The sequence below is a fragment of the Pelophylax lessonae genome (genome assembly GCF_965119305.1).
Source record: "Pelophylax lessonae genome assembly, chromosome: 4".
Classification (NCBI taxonomy): domain Eukaryota; kingdom Metazoa; phylum Chordata; class Amphibia; order Anura; family Ranidae; genus Pelophylax; species Pelophylax lessonae.
This window is the reverse complement of record NC_138771.1, coordinates 204,804,078-204,823,028: the sequence shown is the minus strand read 5'-3', so window position 1 is coordinate 204,823,028 and position 18,951 is coordinate 204,804,078. Positions and strand designations below refer to the sequence as shown.

The window sequence follows — 18,951 nt, the reverse complement described above, 5'->3', positions numbered from 1 at the left end:
CAGGCTTGAAGGGAAGGGCCCCGGCCAGGGGTCCAGGGGGCCCTTCATGGTTTCCTGCACCGGGGCCCTGAAGGTTCTAGTTACGCCTCTGATATATAGATATATATAGGTGTGTGTGTACATATACATTTCTTATACATTTTTTTTAAAGGTCACAGTTCAGTTACTTTTTAGTTCTTTTAGTGAACAAATGCACCTCTTGCACTGTTCTACCCTTATCAGATGTATTTCCACTGATAATATAGCTATTCCTTATTAGTCACCCAGCGCCCCGTTTTACTTTCATACACAGCACAATTTTTTTCCCGAGGTCTTGACTTATTGCAACAAACTCAAAATATAATAAATACTACTGAAATCCTACTGCTCTGTAAGGCTAAGGTTTTATTAGTAATATGTCAAAGACTGAGATTTATCTGATGTGTTGACTTGAGCGTATAGTTCTATTGAAGCACCATTTTTTTTTGCCTAAGAGCTGCACAGACTAATCCTTTCTTGAGAAACATATGCCCTTGGAATTACATTAAACTTTTTATGTGGGCAGTGATAGAATTAGGGCTGCTGCTGCACAGCGTTTTGATCCATTGCTGCTTTTACTACAAGCTTAGTAAAAGTGGATTTAACATACAGTAGCTTGAGCTGGGCAGTGTTCCCAGTTCCTCTCTGCAGAAAAGGGGGAATAAATGAAACTTGACAATTTTCTGTCTCCCCTCAACTAAAGCATCTTCTATTTTAAGACTGTGAAGTCTGATCTAACATCCAATTCAGATATGGACAATTCATCTAATACTTAGCTATTGGATTCTTTGCAATGGTATTTTTTTTTTTTTTTTTTAAACATGATGGTGTTGAGATATGCTTGTTCATGTTGTAATAATCACTTCTTTTTCATAATTTATTTATTTACAGATATAGATCAAACTTATCTTAAAAAATGTTCAAATAATGGATGTTAATCGAAGAGCACATCACTTATTACAAAGCATGATGGTATTGGGCCCCTTTTACACAATTGGGCTGATCAGGTCCGCCTGTCTGTTTGTTTTTCAGGCGGACCTGACCGGGCCACCCATTCTTCTCTGTGGAGAGGTGGATGTCGGTGGAGATGTGTCCACTGACACCCGTCTGTCATCGTATCCAACAAGATCCGCTTAAGACAGATGGATGGCGATACGTTCGCCATCCGTCCAGTGGGTCGGATCGGATGGGATTGGTTCTAAACGGACATGCTTTCCATTTTCATCTGATCTCCCCATAGAGGAGAGCGGGACTCTTAACAAGTCCGTCTATGCACAGTGTTGAGCCAGCGGAGTCCGTTAATTTCAATAAAGCAAAACATTTTAACCATAGCAACTTGATAAAAAATAATGTTCTTTAGCAAGGAACATACATTCCACATTATTAGCTATGCTGCCAAAATGAGTGTGTGCTGTAAATTGCCTTCAGCATTGCCCCTGTTTCTTCTTGCTGCAGGCTGCCATTTTGTTTAAGCCCCGAGCCCTTGAATAGCAGAAAATCAAAAATTGGAACTAAACCCATCGATTTATCAGTGTAATGAAAGTTACATTCCTAGAATGCCAGCATTAACTGTCACATTTGCTTGTGTCCTCAACCAAACTGTCAAACCATCAGATGGCTGGTGTCATTTCTGATCACAAGTGCAGCACCATGGCAATTGCAGATCAAACAGAAGCAGCTTCCTTGGCTGTAAAAAATAGGAGGGTTTAATTGCGTTTTAAAGCGAAGCTCCAGGCTTCTTTATTAAAAAATTAAGTCGGCAGCTACAAATACTGTAGCTGCTGACTTTTAATATTAGGACACTTGAATTCCATGAATTCAGCAGTGTCTTCACCCCAGCCGATTTTTCAATTGGTTGTCGGGTGCTCCCGCTTCCATCTCTACTAAGGGAAACCAGCAGTGAAGCCTTGCTGCATCATAGCTGGCCCACTGCTGCGCATTTGCGAAGCCCACTGCGTTTTGTAAATAGCCCAGTGGCAGGGGGAGGGGGCCAAACTTCCTAATGACTTTGCCACGGTGAGATCAGCTAGAAGTGGGTACCTGTCAAAACCAGATACCCGCTCCCCCTCCACCCCAAAATGTGCCAAATGAGGCAAACAAGCAGTGCTTCCCCTGTTGGGTAGAGAACCGCTTTAAGGTTTTAGGCAGATCAGCCTCTACAAACTCAGCAATGCTTAAACATGCCTTAACTGGAAGAGCAATTAAACGGGCAGAGCAGGGTGAAACAGTCCTCTCCTACATGTAAAAATCATCTTTTTTTTTTTTTTGCTAGAAAGTTACTCAGAACCCCAGACATTATATATGATTTTTTTTTAGCAGAGACTCTAGGGAAAAAAATGTCGGTCGTTGCAACTTTTTATATCACTGTTTTTGTGCAGCAATTTTTCAAACTCAATTTAAAAAAAAAAAAGCATGAATTAAAAAAAAAAAAAAAAAAAACAGAACACTAGTGTATAATGTGAAAGATGATGTTATAAGGAGTAAGTAGATACCTAACATGTAACGCTTTAAAATTGTGCACACTCTGGAATGGCGCCAAGCTTCATTCCTAAAAATCTCCATAGGCTACACTTTTTTTTTTTTTTTTTACAAGTTGCCTGTTTAGCGTTAGAGAAGGTCTTGTGCTAGAATTATTGCTCTTGCTCTTTTACACATTCCCTTCAAAAATATATAGTTTAACACTTTTATTCCTATTACAAGGAATGTAAACATCCCTTGTTATAGGAATAGGGCATACCAGGTCCTCATTACAGAGAGATCTGGGGTCTATGAATCCCCAGATCTCTCCTCTAGGCTGGAAAGCCTGAGATAAAAAAAAAAAACTAAAAAAAAAAGTGATCTCAGCCTTTCCAGCTAAAAACACAGCAGTGTTTACATCTGCCGGTACTGGCAGTGACTTTTTAACCTTGCTCCTGGCCTCTGAAGGTCATAGAGATGGCCGGAAAACCATCTGGTCCTTGGCCAGCTCTATGGTAGATGGCTGCTGTCGACCAATTCATTCTTCTGATCACACGGGCGAGCCGGTAGAAGAACGAGAGTGGGGGAGGTGGACGTCTCCTCCCACCGCCTGTATAAACAATCAAGCGGCTGAACAACTGCCATGATTGTTTTCACATTGCAGGCAATCGCCAGCAGTGAAGAATGATATCTGCGGTATCGTTCAGATATCTCTACTCAAAGTCCAGGACGTCATATGAGTGACAGAAGTAGTTAAACAGTGTAGATGTTTATTTTTGTTATACATAGCTATACCTGCAAAAGGGGCCAGCCTGAAGTGATCTAGCAGGACTTATTTTCCGAATAATGTTCTATTTTAACGTGCACTGCACAAAAAAAAATTAAAGGAAAACTTTGAAAACACATGAGATCTCAATGGGGAAAAATATGCTGGATATCTATACTGATATGGACTGGGTAATGTGTTAGGAACGAAAGGAAATGCCACATCGTTTAATGGAAATTAAAATTATCAACCTACAGTGGGCTGAATTCAAAGGTGCCCCCCCCCCCCAAAAAAAATAAAAGTGAAAAAATGATGCAGCAGGCTAGTCAATTGTGCTGAAATTTCATTGATGCAACTCAGAATGGTACAAAAGTAGTTTGTATGGCCCCCACATGCTTGTATGCATGCCTGACAACGTCAGGGCATGCTCCTTTTGAGACGATGGATGGTGTCTTGGGGTGTTTCCTCAAGGATTTGGACCAGGGCATCACAGGGCTCCTGAACAGACTGAGGTGCAACCTGGTGGCATCAGATGGACCAAAAAATAATGTCCCGAAGGTGTTCTATTGCATTTAGGTCAGGCGAAGATGGGGGCCATTCCATGGTATCAACTCCTTCATCCTCTAGGAACTGGCTGCATACTCTTGCCACATGGGGCCAGGCATTTTTGTGCACCAGGAGGAACCCAGGACCCACTGCACCAGCATAGGGTCTGACAGTGGGTCCAAAGATTTTAATCCTAATTGTCAGGGTGCCATTGTCCAGCCTGTAGAGGTCCCTCCATGGATGTGCCTCTCCAGACCATCGCTGACCCACCACTAAACTGGTCATGCTGAACAATGTTACAGGCAGCATACCATTCTTCATGGCTTCTCCAGACCCTTTCATGTCTGTCACATGCTCAGGGTGAACCTGCTCTCATCTGTGAAAAGCACAGGACTCCAGTGGTGGACCGGCCAATTCAGGTGTTCAATGGCAAATGCCAATCGAGCTCCACAGTGCTGGGCAGTGAGCAGGACTAGAGGACGTTGGGCCCTCAGGTCATCCTCATTAAGGCTGTTTCTGATTGTTTGGTCAGAGATATTCACACCAGTGGCCTGCTGGAGGTAATTTTTGTAGGGCTCTGGCAGTGCTCATCCTGTTTTTCCTTGCACAAAGGAGCAGATACCGGTCCTGCTAATGGGTTAAGGACCTTCTTTTGCCCTGTCCAGCTCTCCTAGAGTAACTGCCGGTCTCCTGGAATCTACTCCATACTCCCGGGACTGTGGAGGGAGGCACAGCAAACCACTTGGCAATGGCACATATTGATGGTTCCATGCTGGAGGTTTTGGAATACCTGTGCAACCTCTATAGGGTCCAGGTATCGCCTCATGCTTCCTGTAGTGACACTGACCTTAGCCAAATGCAAAACTAGTGAAAAACAGTTAGAAAAGATGAGTAGGGGGAAAAAATCTAGTGGCCTTCACCTATAAAATCATTCGGTTTTGGAGGTCATCTCATTGTTGCTCAACTAGTGCCCCTGTTGCTTTCATTAACACCAAAGCAGCTGAAACTGATTACCAACCCCCTGATTAAAAAGAGTTCCTTTAATTTTTTTGAGCAGTGTATAACTAAAGGCAAAACTTTGTTTTACATTTATGATAAAGTGGAGAGAGATTTTAACCCTTGCCAATTTGTATTGCGATCTGTGTCCTCTGTAAGAAAATTCACCCTGAAAGTAAAAGAAAATCCCAAATTTTGAGTTTTCCCCAGAAAAGTAATGGAGGGGAAATCTTCCAATGGGGACAGTAGTTCTGGCGGCTTGGGGGTCCCAAAGGAATTCCCTTTATTTGCAGGGATTCCTTCTCACTTCCTGTTTGGCTATGGCACAGGAAGTGAAAGGAAATCTACGCAATGGAGCACGGCAGAAAACAAAAATAACCCTCCATGACTCCAAAAAATAAAATGTTGCCTACAGTTCTACTTTAAAGATTTGATAGCTTTGTATTACAATGGAAAGGTAACCATGAACTAGAACAATGACTGGTGCACAACTGGATCCAACTGCATGTTGGATGAAACAATAGTGGTTAGCACTTTCACATAGCAGCAAGAGGGTCGCTGGTTCCAATCTCCCAACCACGACACTACCTGCCTGGAGTTTGCATGTTCTCCCTGTGCCTGCGTGGGTTTCCTCCAGGTACTCCGGTTTCCTCCCACACTCCAAAGACATGCTGGTAGGTTAATTGGATCCTGTATAAAAAAAATTGGCCCTACTGTGTATGTATGTGATTTAGGGACCTTAGATTGTAAGCTCCTTGAGGGCAAGGACTGATGTGAATGTCCACTGTATATGTAAAGTGCTGCGTAAATTGACAGCGCTATATAAGTACCTGAAATAAATAATAGTAACAGCCTGCTCATGTAATCCTCATGAAGTGCAGCCAACTGGCAGTCATGTGCAGTACACCTGTTGCAAAATTCTAAAATTCAGTTTTTGTCATTTGGTTTGATGACAGGTGTTTCTTTGTTTTTAGGTTCTACAGACTGTGTTTGTTTTGCTACTGTGGGAATCAATGATCCAGTAACTTCAGCTTTGCACATCATAATGGGTATGTAATGTGTGACGTTTGTGGTCTACTGCTGTAGAATGTGGAACTGCAGAGTAAAAATGTGTACAGTAGTTTGCATGGGTATTATCCACCTTTACCTGATATACTGTAGGCCATATTTATTGACCACATATGAAAAAATATTATATAACTTAGTGAGTTATACCACATACATGATCCTAAACAGTGTTATTTTGGAAGTTCACTTTTCTGGCACACAGTTTTTCGCTCACTTCAGTTTACTTTAGTTTACACACATGCTTAAAGCGGTAGTAAGGTCTTCTTGCTAAAAGAATAAAAATAGGCCCTCCTCCACAAATAAGTCATAATGTACTAGTTTGCACTGCTTACTAGTACATTATGACAGAGTAGCCTAGAAACCGAGCCCTCCAGGACTGCACTGTCATGGCTCTTCCTGGTCCCCAGCGATTCCATCTTCACCCCGGTCTTCCTTCTGGGTTTTGTATCTTCAGATACTTGAATCGCCAAGCCAAGGTAACGTCACTCCCACACATGCCTCTGGGAGTCACATTGCTGCTGAAAACAGAGCGGGCCATAAATGTGGTCTCAGCTGCGCATATGTTGCTTATTACATTACCTGCTGAAAGGCAGGGGGGACATTTATAACAGAAGAGACCTCTAAGAGTCTCTTCTGTTAAAATGAATCCTGCCTGCCAGAGGTTTTTGTAACCCCTTACTTTACTACCACTTTAAATGCACGTTTTGAGTTTTGAATGCCATTAAATTACATCTTTTCTGAAGGCAATAATACAGATGTTATCAGCGTCTTTGTGTATAAAACACAACTGAATTCATAAAGAAGCCATTTGGATAATGCAGGTTTGCGGTCATCTATTTGTTTTATAACCGTGAATATCAACAGTGAGCTTGATGAATGTATGACAATGGAACCTCGCGCTTGTGGTAAAAAAGAGTAAATAAATAAAGTGCTGAAATAAGTGCTACACCAAATGAGGAATATATAATGGTGTCTGTGCATACAAAAGCTGCTTGCTGCAAGTAAAGTGCTAGTGCTCTTTAAATCATGTGGGTCAGTGGTTGCAGCGCTGATTTAACTGAAAAACTACGTATAGTGTGCAAATTCACATATAAATAATTAAATAATGAGCAGTGATGCATCAAAATTCATAAAATACATAAAAATTCATAAACAATTAGTGGAAAAAAAAATTAGTGGAAAAAATGATAAAGAAAAATTGCATATTGTCCATAATCTAGTCCATCAAAGAAATGCAAATAAAGTGCTTCTGTGCTTAATCCATGCTTGGAAGGGGGTTCCCCCCCGCGTGGTTATCTACTTACCACAAGGTGCTTTTAAACAGGCATATATTGCTGATCACACTCTTTGCATAAAAATCTCTGATGCTGCTGGTAAGATCCTTGATGGTGCTTGTTACTCCAGAGTTTCCCCATGTAAGAAAGAACCATCCATAGTGAAGATCGTTTTAACAAGGTTTATTCAAGCAAACAAGAGTTATACTCACAAACATAATGAAAAATCAAGCATATAGGACACGACACGGTGGTTCGCTGCTCCCGCAGCGTGCGCTCCACCGGCCGGATGTGACGTGGCAGTCCGCTCGGGCAATTGCTAGACGCGTTTCGCTGTCAATCACAGCGTCATCTACAGATGACGCTGTGATTGACAGCGAAATGCATCTAGCAATTGCGGGAGCAGCGAACCACCGTGTCGTGTCCTATATGCTTGATTTTTCATTATGTTTGTGAGTATAACTCTTGTTTTCTGTACTCCACTGCCTCCTGGAGCTTGCTTAACTTCATGTTCATTGTTTTGATGATACTATCTACCTATCTTGTTTTCTGTTGTGCAAGTAGGAAGGTTCATATTGCCTCTGGCCTCTTGCACGCTGCAGCTGAAAAAAGCTGCTTCTTCAGGCGTTTGAGCTTTTATTTCTTTGCCTGTAAAGTCCTTTCCATTTTAGCCTTTGTGGCCCAGTACACTATAGGTGTTTTCAGGAGTTTAGTGACGAGAGTTTATGGGCAGAGAAAAACATAATTTGTGAGTTCAGGAGAGCTTTTAAGAATAAAAATGCTCAAAAGCTTCTTAACGTGTGTTAACGCTAGGCGTGTTCCCACACCTAATGCATTCTAATGGGCGACATTCTGGCCAATACAATGTATTAACACAGGAATGTGCGTGAACGTGCATTACCGTCCATGTAAACTTGACTTTTTCCTGCCTTTTTGTGGCTGCTAAACTCCTATAGGAGAAAAAAACATCAAGAGCATACAGTGTGCATGAGGCCTTTAAGTCAGTAGAATTGCCACTCCCTCTGTCTGGTTAGTCAAGGACAGACAGATTGGCAACCTTGTTAGGGCTCATGCGGATGGGCATTTGTTTGCTCTATGCTGCTTTACTTTTCCCTACAAGTCACTGTTAAAGCAACTCAAAGCAGTTTGTATTAACTCACCTGAGCAACTTGAAGGCACAGGAACTCAGAAGTACCTGAAAACCTACCTATTAGTCTTAATCTTGTTCATGAGCCCTTACACCAAACTTAGAGGAGCTCCAGTCTCCTGTGAAAGAAAAAAACAAGTCAGCAGCTACAAAAACTGTAGCTGCTGACTTAAAAAAAAAAAAACGCCACTTACCTGTCCAATTCAGCAGTGTGCTCACCCCAGCTGGTTTCACCTGCTGTCTTGTTTCCTTGGTTTCGGCATCTTAATTATGGGCACCCAGCTGTGACAGCTTTCAGCTTCTCATCCCACTGTCAATGTACGAGCAACGCCGCACTTTGTGAATGGTCAAGCAGTCTTCTGGGACCTGTCACATGTTCCAGATGACTGCAGGGGGGGGGGGGAGAACTTCCGGACGCTTGGAGCAGAAGTGGGCACGGATACCTGTTAAAATTGAGTAGCCAGCACCCCCGGCTCCTCAAAAAAGGGAATTATTCGAGAGGAGCAGGGAACAAGTCCTTAAAGCAGAACTTACCCTTTTGGGTGGAGCTCTGCTTTAAACAGTAACTACATGCAAAGAGTTTTTTTTCCGTTTTTAAATACAATTATGCAATGGGTATACGGATGACCCTCACATTGGATGAAATATCCTCTCTCTACCTGTTTTTTCTGTGGGACAGGAAGTGAAAGGAAATCTCTCCAATGGGACATAGATGGCAATCCCCCCCCCCCCCCCCAAAAAAAAACAAGTGTTTTGTTAAATTAAAACTAAATGCGGTTATTTTTAGTTTACAGTAATTGATGGTTAACCCCTGTTTGTGCCTGTAAGAAAACTTAAAATATCTTGTTAATGTGTACAATTTGTTCCTTATTTTTTTTTATACTACCTGCAAGGACATTTTATTGAATTTTAGATCAGGTTGAACAAGCAGGCACAGCAATAGAGCAGTCATGAGAAGTGAATTTAAACTCTGTCATCTTTTTTCTGCTTTTAGCAATGAGTGCTTTATTTGTTTTCTACATAGGTGATTCTCAACCTCTTGATGTTAGTTCAGTTCACGACAAAAAAACATTCTTGAAGTACACAGTTTCCTTGTTGGGTTATGGTTTCTATGGAGATGTCTTGAAAGGCAGTGAAAAGAATAGGTGGCTGGGCCCTGCCAGATACGACTTTTCAGGTAAAGTAACACAGGACATTACAATTTACTATTCTCTACATTTTTTGAGAGTGGCCATAACACACTGTCAAAAAAAAACGCGATCAGCCTGGTATAACGGCTACCACTCACAGCATGTGTCTTTTGCTAGTGTCTAGAGCAGTGGTCTTCAGACTGCGGCCCGGGGGCCGGATGCAGCCTGTTGCTTGCTTTTATCTGGAGGAACTGAGTTAAAAAGCCAGATTTGAACTCAACCAGCCAAAGGAAAAGTTATATAAAATTGTAAATAACAATACTCACTGGGCTGTAAAGTGTAAATGCACTTTAATAATTTAAGAAATCTTTATCCCCAAACAGTGAAAAACGTGCAAATAATACAGTAGTTTAATTGAATAGCATTAAGATGGTACCAAAATACATGTCATAAACCCATATCCACCTCTTTCACTCCATATATCTGTATATGAGCATATATATACAGTGTGTATATATAATATATATAATCAATGTATTGGAAAAACATTCAAGAAGTAGAGTTTCTAATGATGGTGATCACATGTATGGTAATGGAACTATGGGAGAAAAGACAGTTCAACAATAATGGAGAGCAAGCCTCAGATCATTCAATGGTGATGTCCTTATAAAAGGTGATGGAAACCTCATAAATGCTGGTACTTGAAAACACCAAATGGAAAGACAAATAAGGAAACATACTTTTCTGGTTAGCTCATACTGTTGAATTTTCCACAATGATTTGGGAAGATATGCGCTAATGTGGTCCAGAGGAGGGTGAATGTTCTCCAAGGACAGATACACAAGCTGAATGTAGCATTTGATGATTGATTCCAAAATGAACTGTGTGAACAAAACCTCCCTCGCACATCCAGGCAAATGTCCTCCAAATGATCAAAACCGAACCCACAGGTCACAGAGTTTATGGCTATGTTTGTAGAAACAGGCAAATGGTAGTATACTCCTCTCGCTAGATTCATAATGAAGTGGAATCATGGTTCTTATACAGATGAGTCCATACTTCTATACCAGCGTATCACCAATGGGGCTAGGAGTAGAGGGGGATAATGAGTACACCTGACCGGTTTTGTCGGGCATAGGCCGGCTGCTTCAGAGGCAAAGTGGTGAGTGGCTTCATCACCACATGTTCTATACACTGTATCTATACTGTTATAAACACTGTTGCTTTTATCTGGCCCTTGGGGCACTATTTCTCCTACTGACACTAATGATAGAGCACTATTCCTCCTACTAACTCCACCAATAGGGACACTTTTCCTCCCACTGACACCATTGATGGAGCACTTTTCCTCCTACTAACAACACCAATAGGGACACCATTCCTGCCACTGACACCAACAATGGGGCACGATTCCTCCCACTGACACCAATGATGGTGTGTTATTCCTCCCACTAAAGATGTGCCATTATTTGCTCTTACTGATCTTGGAACATTTTCTACTCCCACTTGCCACAGTCCGTCCCCCTGAAGTCTAAAGGACAGAAAACTGACCCCTTGTTTAGAAAATTTGGAGACCCCTGGTCTAGAGGATGGATATCTTTTCTCTGTTGAGGAAAGTTTAACCATTTTTGTTAGCCCCTAGTTCCTTATTTTGCTTTTTTTTTCTGTCAAGACTTCTCTACACACTGCTTGAGCAGGTCTCTTTATGCAGCTTTTCAAATTACTGTATCCTTATCAATGGCTGTGCAGACCTGTGTCTAGGTCTTTATCCTAGGTACTCCTCAAGCCAGAGTTTTCCCAGACTTTGACATTTCATTCCAGGAGTTGATCAACTTTGCCTCTATGTGAGAGTTTTGTGGTTGATGGTAGCCCTCTTTCAGCCAGTTTATTTTGCCCAGTTCCATTCCAGACCCTTACAACTCAACATCCTGTCATTGTGGGATAAATTGGCTCAGTCTCTGGACAGACAGATTAGCCTGACACCAGGGAGCAGGGAGCAGGTTGGCCTGTTGACTCAAGAGTATAGCTCTGCAGTTGGGGAAATCCTTCCTTCTGATCACTTGGAGGGTCCCTACTACAGATGCCACCCTGACAGGCTGGGGAGGAGTTCTGGGCATTTTTTTCGGTGAAGGCATACCTGCAAATCAACATTCTAAAGCTTTGAGTTCTCATTTTCCTTACAATGCTAGACCATCCTAACTAGTGGCATACATCAACCTTTGGGGAAAAACTAGAAGTCTATCTGCTGCAAGAAAGGTAGAAAGGATTTGGACCTGGGCAGAGCTTCATGTTTCATTAAACCTCGTCCACTGTTTACATGCCAGTGAATGGAACATTAGTGTTCCCAGTTACATCGGGGTCTGAAGCATCAGAGTTCCCCTTTGCTTCAAGGTCCACAGAGTTTCCCCTTGCACTGTAAGGGGGAAATTCTGTGGACTCTGATGTAAAGGGGAACTCTGAGGAGTCTGATTTAAGGGGGAACGCTAATGAGGGGGAGGGAGGGGGCACTGGTGACCACAGATCACCTTTTGCAGAGTGAAACACAAAGGTAAGAGTAGGGGTTACTGATATAAGGGTGAACCTTTATATAAGTGCCCCCCCTTACCTTCATGTATTCACTTCCCCATTACATCAGTAATCCCCCCCAATAGGTTGTGTGACTTGGCTGGAGCTGTCAGTGACCTCCTCTGTAAGAATGCTTGGGTGCAGGGCAGCAAGGGTAGATAGTCCTCCACTGCTGTGATCCTCTTCTCCAGTGTCCTCCCAGCTCCCTCTCTTTTCTCTACAGTTCATAAAAGGTGTCACTATGCACCCCTTGATTCTACACCCCTCTCCTGAGGCCCATCGGCCGGTTTGGAAGTGCGCATGAAAAGCCAACCCATGGCCATCTTTTTTTTGGGCAGCTGTCACCATTTCCGGACGTATACGAACAGGTCAAAACCAGTGGATTTTTACCAACTGTCCATATAACCAGCCAGTCATATTTTTTTTGCATATAATTACTGCCACCAGCACCCTTGGTGGAAGGATAAAAAAAATGAATCCTGTATTGGGTGTCAAACTTAACTTCATCACAGGCCACATCAGCATTATGGTTGCCCTCAAAGGGCCGGTTGTATCTGTAAGACTATATAGGTTTATCCGTGTTTTTTTTCTTTTTTTTTTTTCTTGGAGAATAGGTGCAGAAACCCCAACTGCGCCCTGCCCCCCCCCCCCCCCCGCAGACCCACTTCGGACAGTGGATGTGGCCAAATCGCACATATACAGTGGGAAGGTCTTAAAAGGGCAGTAAATGCCAGGGGTTGACTGTGTGCAGAGTGGAGCAGTGTGCGACATACGGAGTGCAGGATTTAGGGGTGCGCTATGTACAGTGTGCAGGGTTTAGCTCTATTTCACTAGCTGTCCACATCTCACTTCCACCCTTCCTCAGCTCTGACTTCATGGTCCTTTTTGGTGATAAAATTTGAATCATAAATCATTGGAAATAATTCAAAATTATATTTGTTTCATTTATCAAGTCTTCCTGTTTCTAAAGTGTAATGCTTTTGAAAGTAATGTCCCAATAGGAAAATTAAAAACCGATTTACAAGAAAGCCATGTAAGCTGTGGCTAGCAATTAAAAATTTAAATGTAATTTGTGGGTTTAGGAATTCTTTTGCTGTGCAACAGTGATCCATCATTTTACTGTACTAAATCTCTCTGCTGCACCAACATTGGTAAATGCAATTATGGAAATTCTATTTGGTTTTTTTTTTTTCCAAATTTTTATGAATGTGTACTTGTAACTTACTATAAATCACATCAATTTTCTCAGTTATATTTAATCTTAAATCAAAAATGATATGAAACCAAATTGCAGCTAAACTCATGAATGCTATTTTTGTACATGTAATTACTGCATTTCATGTCTTCTTTGAAATTAAGATTTCTTCAGCAACCAGCACAGTGTGTAATGCAGTTGAACTTGGCTGTTTGTTAACCCTGAGCATGATTACAGCTGATTGTGTTTTGCAGTTGTGCTACTAATTGGGCTTAAAGCCCAAGTTGGCTCTGTTAGTTGGCTTATACATAGATTCACAGGTTTTATGTAGACAGTGCTCTTGTTTTTTTTATATTCAAGTCATTGTAAATGATCACCTTGTAAAACAACCAATTCAGTTTAAAATCAAAATGAAAGGCAAAACATGTGTATATAGATATAAAAAAACATTATAAATACTTTTTTTTTTTTACTCTTTTTAATAATTGATCACATTCCCGTTGTTCTCAGCTACTTAAGAGCTGGGGGGAGGAGAATCAACAGGACACTGAACTTCACAGTGATTGGCTGTTCAAGGGAGGTGTGTCAAGATAAGTCTTATCATTGGAGGAGAGCAGGCTGAGTTCCCAGAAAAGCAAGAGAACTGATCATGGTGTGTTCTCCTGCTTTGTGTGGTCAATTTTTGATGGGAAAGCAGAGGGACTGGCAGGAACACCAGGTATTTCATACAAAGGAAGCAATACATAGAGATCCCAATACTTTTTCAGATTATTATATTTATATATATATATATATATATATATATATCATATTATATTACTATGTTACAGCAGGCACATATCAGGTATATGAAATGTTAAGGTAACAAACAATTAAAAAAGAGCTCCAGGAAATCTGCTGGCACGCAAGGTGTTCAGTGCAACGAGGCGTATGCCACTTCTGGAGGTTTTTTTATTTTATTTTTTCTCTACAATTTACAATTTTACTAAACGCTGATAGTGCTATATTTCCAGAGGTATAACATCCCAGTTACCGGTGTTCTACATGGCAGCCATAGAGTTGTTTGCAGCTGCACTGTCTGCCCCTCCTATCCCCTTGCCCAATCACAGAATGCCATGCATTCTGTGAACCTTTTCACCAAATCCAAAGCTTTCTGTGAGTGGACATGAGGGGGTATGCAGCAGCTGTGTAGTAGAGTCTAGTGTGTGTGTATATGTATATATATATATATATATATATATATGTGTGTATATGTGTGTATGTGTGTATATATATATATATATATATATATATATATATATATATATATATATATATATATATATATATATATATAATATACATCTACATCTCTTTTGATACCTAATCATGGTACTGACCTGCTGCCTTCCCTAATTAGTTGCAAAATGTCCTTCCAGCTCTTCCATGTAAGCACAACTTTTTGTTGCCCTGTCCCAGTTTTATGTATAATTTACATGGCCTCAACTTTTTGAGAATTGTGGTTGATGTATACAGTGTATGTGTGTGTGTCTATATTGAGGAAAATTGTTTTACTTTCCTGGATCCTCCTCATGGCAGCCTACTATATTATATTTCCTGGACCTCCTCATGTCAGCCTACTATGGGTCAGCTCCGCCCCTCTAGGACAATCTCTCACTAGCCTTTAAAGTGCGGCTGTCTCCCATAGGAAACTGTTCCTTTTACAAGCCTCGCGATGGATACCTGGGTGGGAAATCCTCGGCTGACATGAGGAGGATCCAGGAAAGGAAAATTACGGTAAGTATCAAAACAATTTTCCTCATTCCTGGACCTTGTCATGTCAGCCTACTATGGGACATAACAAGCAATACCATTTAAGGAAGGGAGGGAAAAAAGACTACAAAATAACTCAACCTGCTGTCTACACCTATTTACATGAGAGACCGCCACAGAAAAAATATAAAGAAGTTACTCAGAAGGCAGCAAGGTCAGGTCCATGCTTTAATCAGGGTAGGTCTAAGAATTTTTTCCCCATAGTTACATAGTTTGTGAGGTTGAAAAAATACATCAGTCCATCCAGTTAAACCTATGATGTGTGTGTGTGTGTTTGCTGTTAACCATACATTGTATACCCCTGTATGTTGTGGTCTTTAAGGTGCCCATCTAATAGTTTTTTGAAACTATCGATGATCCCTGCTGATACCACTGCCTGTGGAAGAGAATTCCACATCCTTCCTGCTCTGACAGTGAAGAACCCCCTACGTATTTTAAGGTTAAACCGTTTTTCCTCTAGTTTTAGTGACATCCAGGTATGTGGTATACTTGGGTGTCCATGTGGCCTGGAGTACGTGGCGGCGTACCACACGGATGCTTAATATCAGATTAAAGGAACATGTTGCCAACATAATTAGGGGTTATCTAGCACTGAACAGCGATACAGGACTAAGTAGACTGTATTTGACTCTACTAAAAATTGACAAGATACTCAAAGCTCTCGAGGGTCCTGCAGGCTAGAGCGTTGTCTAGCAGCAGCAGCGCTCCTACGTAGCTATAAGCAGGATATCACTGAAGAAATGAATGCTCTAAAGATTGATAGTACCTTCAAGAGGGTTCTGGGGCCGGTGCCACGACCAAAAAGCATACCAGGACCCAGAAGGTTGGGCATGACCTTCACTTACAATGAACAGCAATCCAGGACTTAAATAGACTGAATTTGAGAGGGTTCTGGGCTGCGTGCCAACCAAAAAACATACTATGACCTAGGACATCGTCTGCTAGAAAACCTGAGAAAGTGCTGGCAAACCCAGACTATAGGAATATGTAGACTTGCATCTGCTTAATCCATAAAAGGCAGTCAGTGTCCCTTCCTCACCACCAGAATGATGGTTTCCCAGGATTCTGTCATAAAGAGACAAACCTTCATAAACACATCCACGTGCTTTAGCACCAAGATAATTCCAAAGCCCATCCGATATTTGCGACTCAAGTGAGGGAGTAAATATTCATGCTCCACCTCCGCATCTGTATCGAAAGAATGCCCTGAGCCACAAATCACTCCTTTAAACTGTTGACAGATTGGTGGAGCATGGGAGCTATGGTAAGGAACAGGAACTGTTGCAGGGATGGGAACATTAGCTATCATTGATACTCAAAAAGTTAAAAAGGTCTGCCAGGGTATGGGAGGCAATGCAAATATTGTCACTGTTCTTTTTAAAACCTGCATTTGACCATAGCCCTAGAGCAAAAGTAAACTACGGTAGGCCACCGCGGCCCTCCAGCTGTGCCAAAACCACAAATCCCATCATGCCTCTGCCTTGAGGAGGCATGCCTGTGGATAGAGTTTTGCAGAGCCCCATGGGACCCGCAGTTCTACAACAGCTGGATTGTCAAGGCCGTCCACCCACGCCCCAGAGCCCGAAGATGCAGAACATGTAAGGGCCCCCATGGACTTAGAGTAGTGAACTGTCTCCCCACAGCACTGGGGCAGCTTGACCCAGAAACCAAGAGAAGATAAGTGAAGACCATGAGTGAAAAAAAAAAATCTAGCAGTCTGTACTCGACCACTGGGAAAAAAACAGGTGTACACCACACCACTAAGGCAACTCTCACGCTGTAGTCCTGGGCTATCTCCAAGAGACACTATCTCCAGCAAGGCAAACAAGACTTTACCTGCAACTGAAAATGCTTAACACAAGCTTCCCAATCAGAGCCCTGGAGTCCTTTCTCCTCCACTCATGGAGAACCTCATCTGCCCTAAGAAAGCAGGACTAATAGGATAGTCACAGGCTGCACATAAAGCACCAGCTTATGCTGTTGTCTGTCGCCTGCCAACATAAGTAACCTTTCTGTGGGAGGCTTTATGCAATAGGTAGCAACAGTATTGTAAAGCAGCGCAAGCTATATGCAATCACTTAGCTATGGTAACTTCATCCAGTGTTCACAGTAACCTTGTGGCTATACATAATGGACAGGAGAACCTCTGACTACCCCTTTAAGGCATGGACACATTCTCCATCCTGGCAACGCAGCCTCCCAGCACTTCATTGTGTCTAAGCATAATGAGAGGAAGATCCTTGGTCTACCTCTTTAAGGTGTTGCTGACACATCTCCATGCTGACAATGCCGCCTCACAGCACCTCATTGTGGCTAAGCATAATGGGAGGTAAATCCTCTGTCTTGAAAGACATTTTTGACACATTCTCCTTCCTCACAGCACTTGATTGTGGCTACACACAATGTGAGGAAGATCCTGTCTGCCTCTTTAAAGCAGCTATAACACACTCCCCCGGACAGCACATAAAAATTTTTCACACAAGACCGAGTCAAACTGACCCTACTCGATCGAGTTTATTTGGAGTGACCAACTGACGAAAATGTATTCCGTCCTGGTCTCTTCAACATGCAGTACTCTTTTAAAAAAGAAAAGTAAAGATAAATAAAACAAATTCCTTCTAAAAAAAAAAAAAAAAAAAATCTTCAGTGCTTTAAGGCTGGCGGCAGCTTTGGATCAAAATACCCCAAGCTTATACACAAGCAAAGTAGATACGGTTGTGCATGTACTCACAGTGAGGGCAGCAGAGACCCAGGTTATACACAGTGTAGTGGCCACAGAAGAAGGAAGCCAGTCTTACATTGAGATTGCTTCCACTGATCAAAAGTGCCCCGACAGCTCCTTAGCGATGAGGAAGCCCGGACCGGCCACTACCTTCTACCATCCAATCAGACCGCTTCACTACAGACCCCTGCCCCCACGCTAGAGCATGCAAAACCACCATCTCTAGAGGACAACAAGAGCCAGCAAGCCTGTTAGGGGAAAAAAATACAGCAAACAAAATCGACTGCCAGCTTCATTAGTCATTTATACTGCAGCAATAACCGGGAAAGAACCTCCACTGGAATACGGCAACTGTGATAATGTTCAACTGCTGAGAAATGGTTCCAGTATGAAATGCAGTAATTTATACTGCAATGTAACTTACCCCAGCACCAAGGAGAACCCACCATCGAGGGAGATTTACAGCATAGGAGTGTCTATGGGAATGTTTGGCCACTCTTCCAGAAGTGCATTTGTAAAAATATTAAATGATATAATAAAATATTTACAAAAATGTAAGGAGATATATATATCGGTATATATATTTACAATTGTGTTGACTAGGGAATCGGGTGAGAAAATCACATCTATGACCTGCTTTACTCTGCAATGCTTGCTAGGGAACTGAGGACTCAGAGGTGAGGTTACATGGGGATGTCCAAGAGGTGTGCCCAAAAAAAGATTGTGTCCAATCACCTGAAGGTACCAGTCTATGAATATGAATGAACAAAAAATTTCCCAGCACATTTGCCAGCCTGAAAAACAACTAAATTGACCCTGTCTAACCGTTTACGTTAAAATCAGAGGTGTTTGTTTGCACACATTTGCAAATATATGTATAAGCCGCAGTGCCCATGACAAGGGACCTCTGTATATACTGTGGTCCTTACTCTAAAATGTCAGTGCAAGCTGGCTGGGAAATGTGTTTGTGATGTGGGATAAATATATAGCCTGGAAAAAAAGGTTTTGGACCAGGTTTTAATTACCATGAGATCTATTACCATTTATCATCAAATGAAGGCCCACTTAATTCTTTCCTGAAAAAAATATAATACTGGTTTACCAGGATACACTAATTGGTTGCAATGAAATGTACAACTTTGGTATTGCATGCAAAAGTTGCAAAGCTAGGTTCAGACGTTTTAAAGAGGCTTTTTTTACTATCCATTGTAAAGGAGTTACATTCGAACCAAGCTCTTATAACCTTTATCCCTTA

General features: G+C 41.8%; 1 protein-coding gene across 2 annotated transcripts in view; it reads left to right on the top strand.

Annotated features, from left to right (window-relative positions):
* CERK (ceramide kinase) overlaps nucleotides 1-18,951 on the top strand; it is a 187,678-nt gene that overhangs the window by 128,836 nt on the left and 39,891 nt on the right. For both annotated transcript variants that reach the window (XM_082254763.1, XM_082254762.1), the window contains 2 exons: nucleotides 5,758-5,832; nucleotides 9,297-9,449. In XM_082254763.1, the coding sequence (XP_082110889.1) occupies nucleotides 5,758-5,832; nucleotides 9,297-9,449 (228 nt within the window). The remainder of the gene's footprint in view (nucleotides 1-5,757; nucleotides 5,833-9,296; nucleotides 9,450-18,951) is intronic.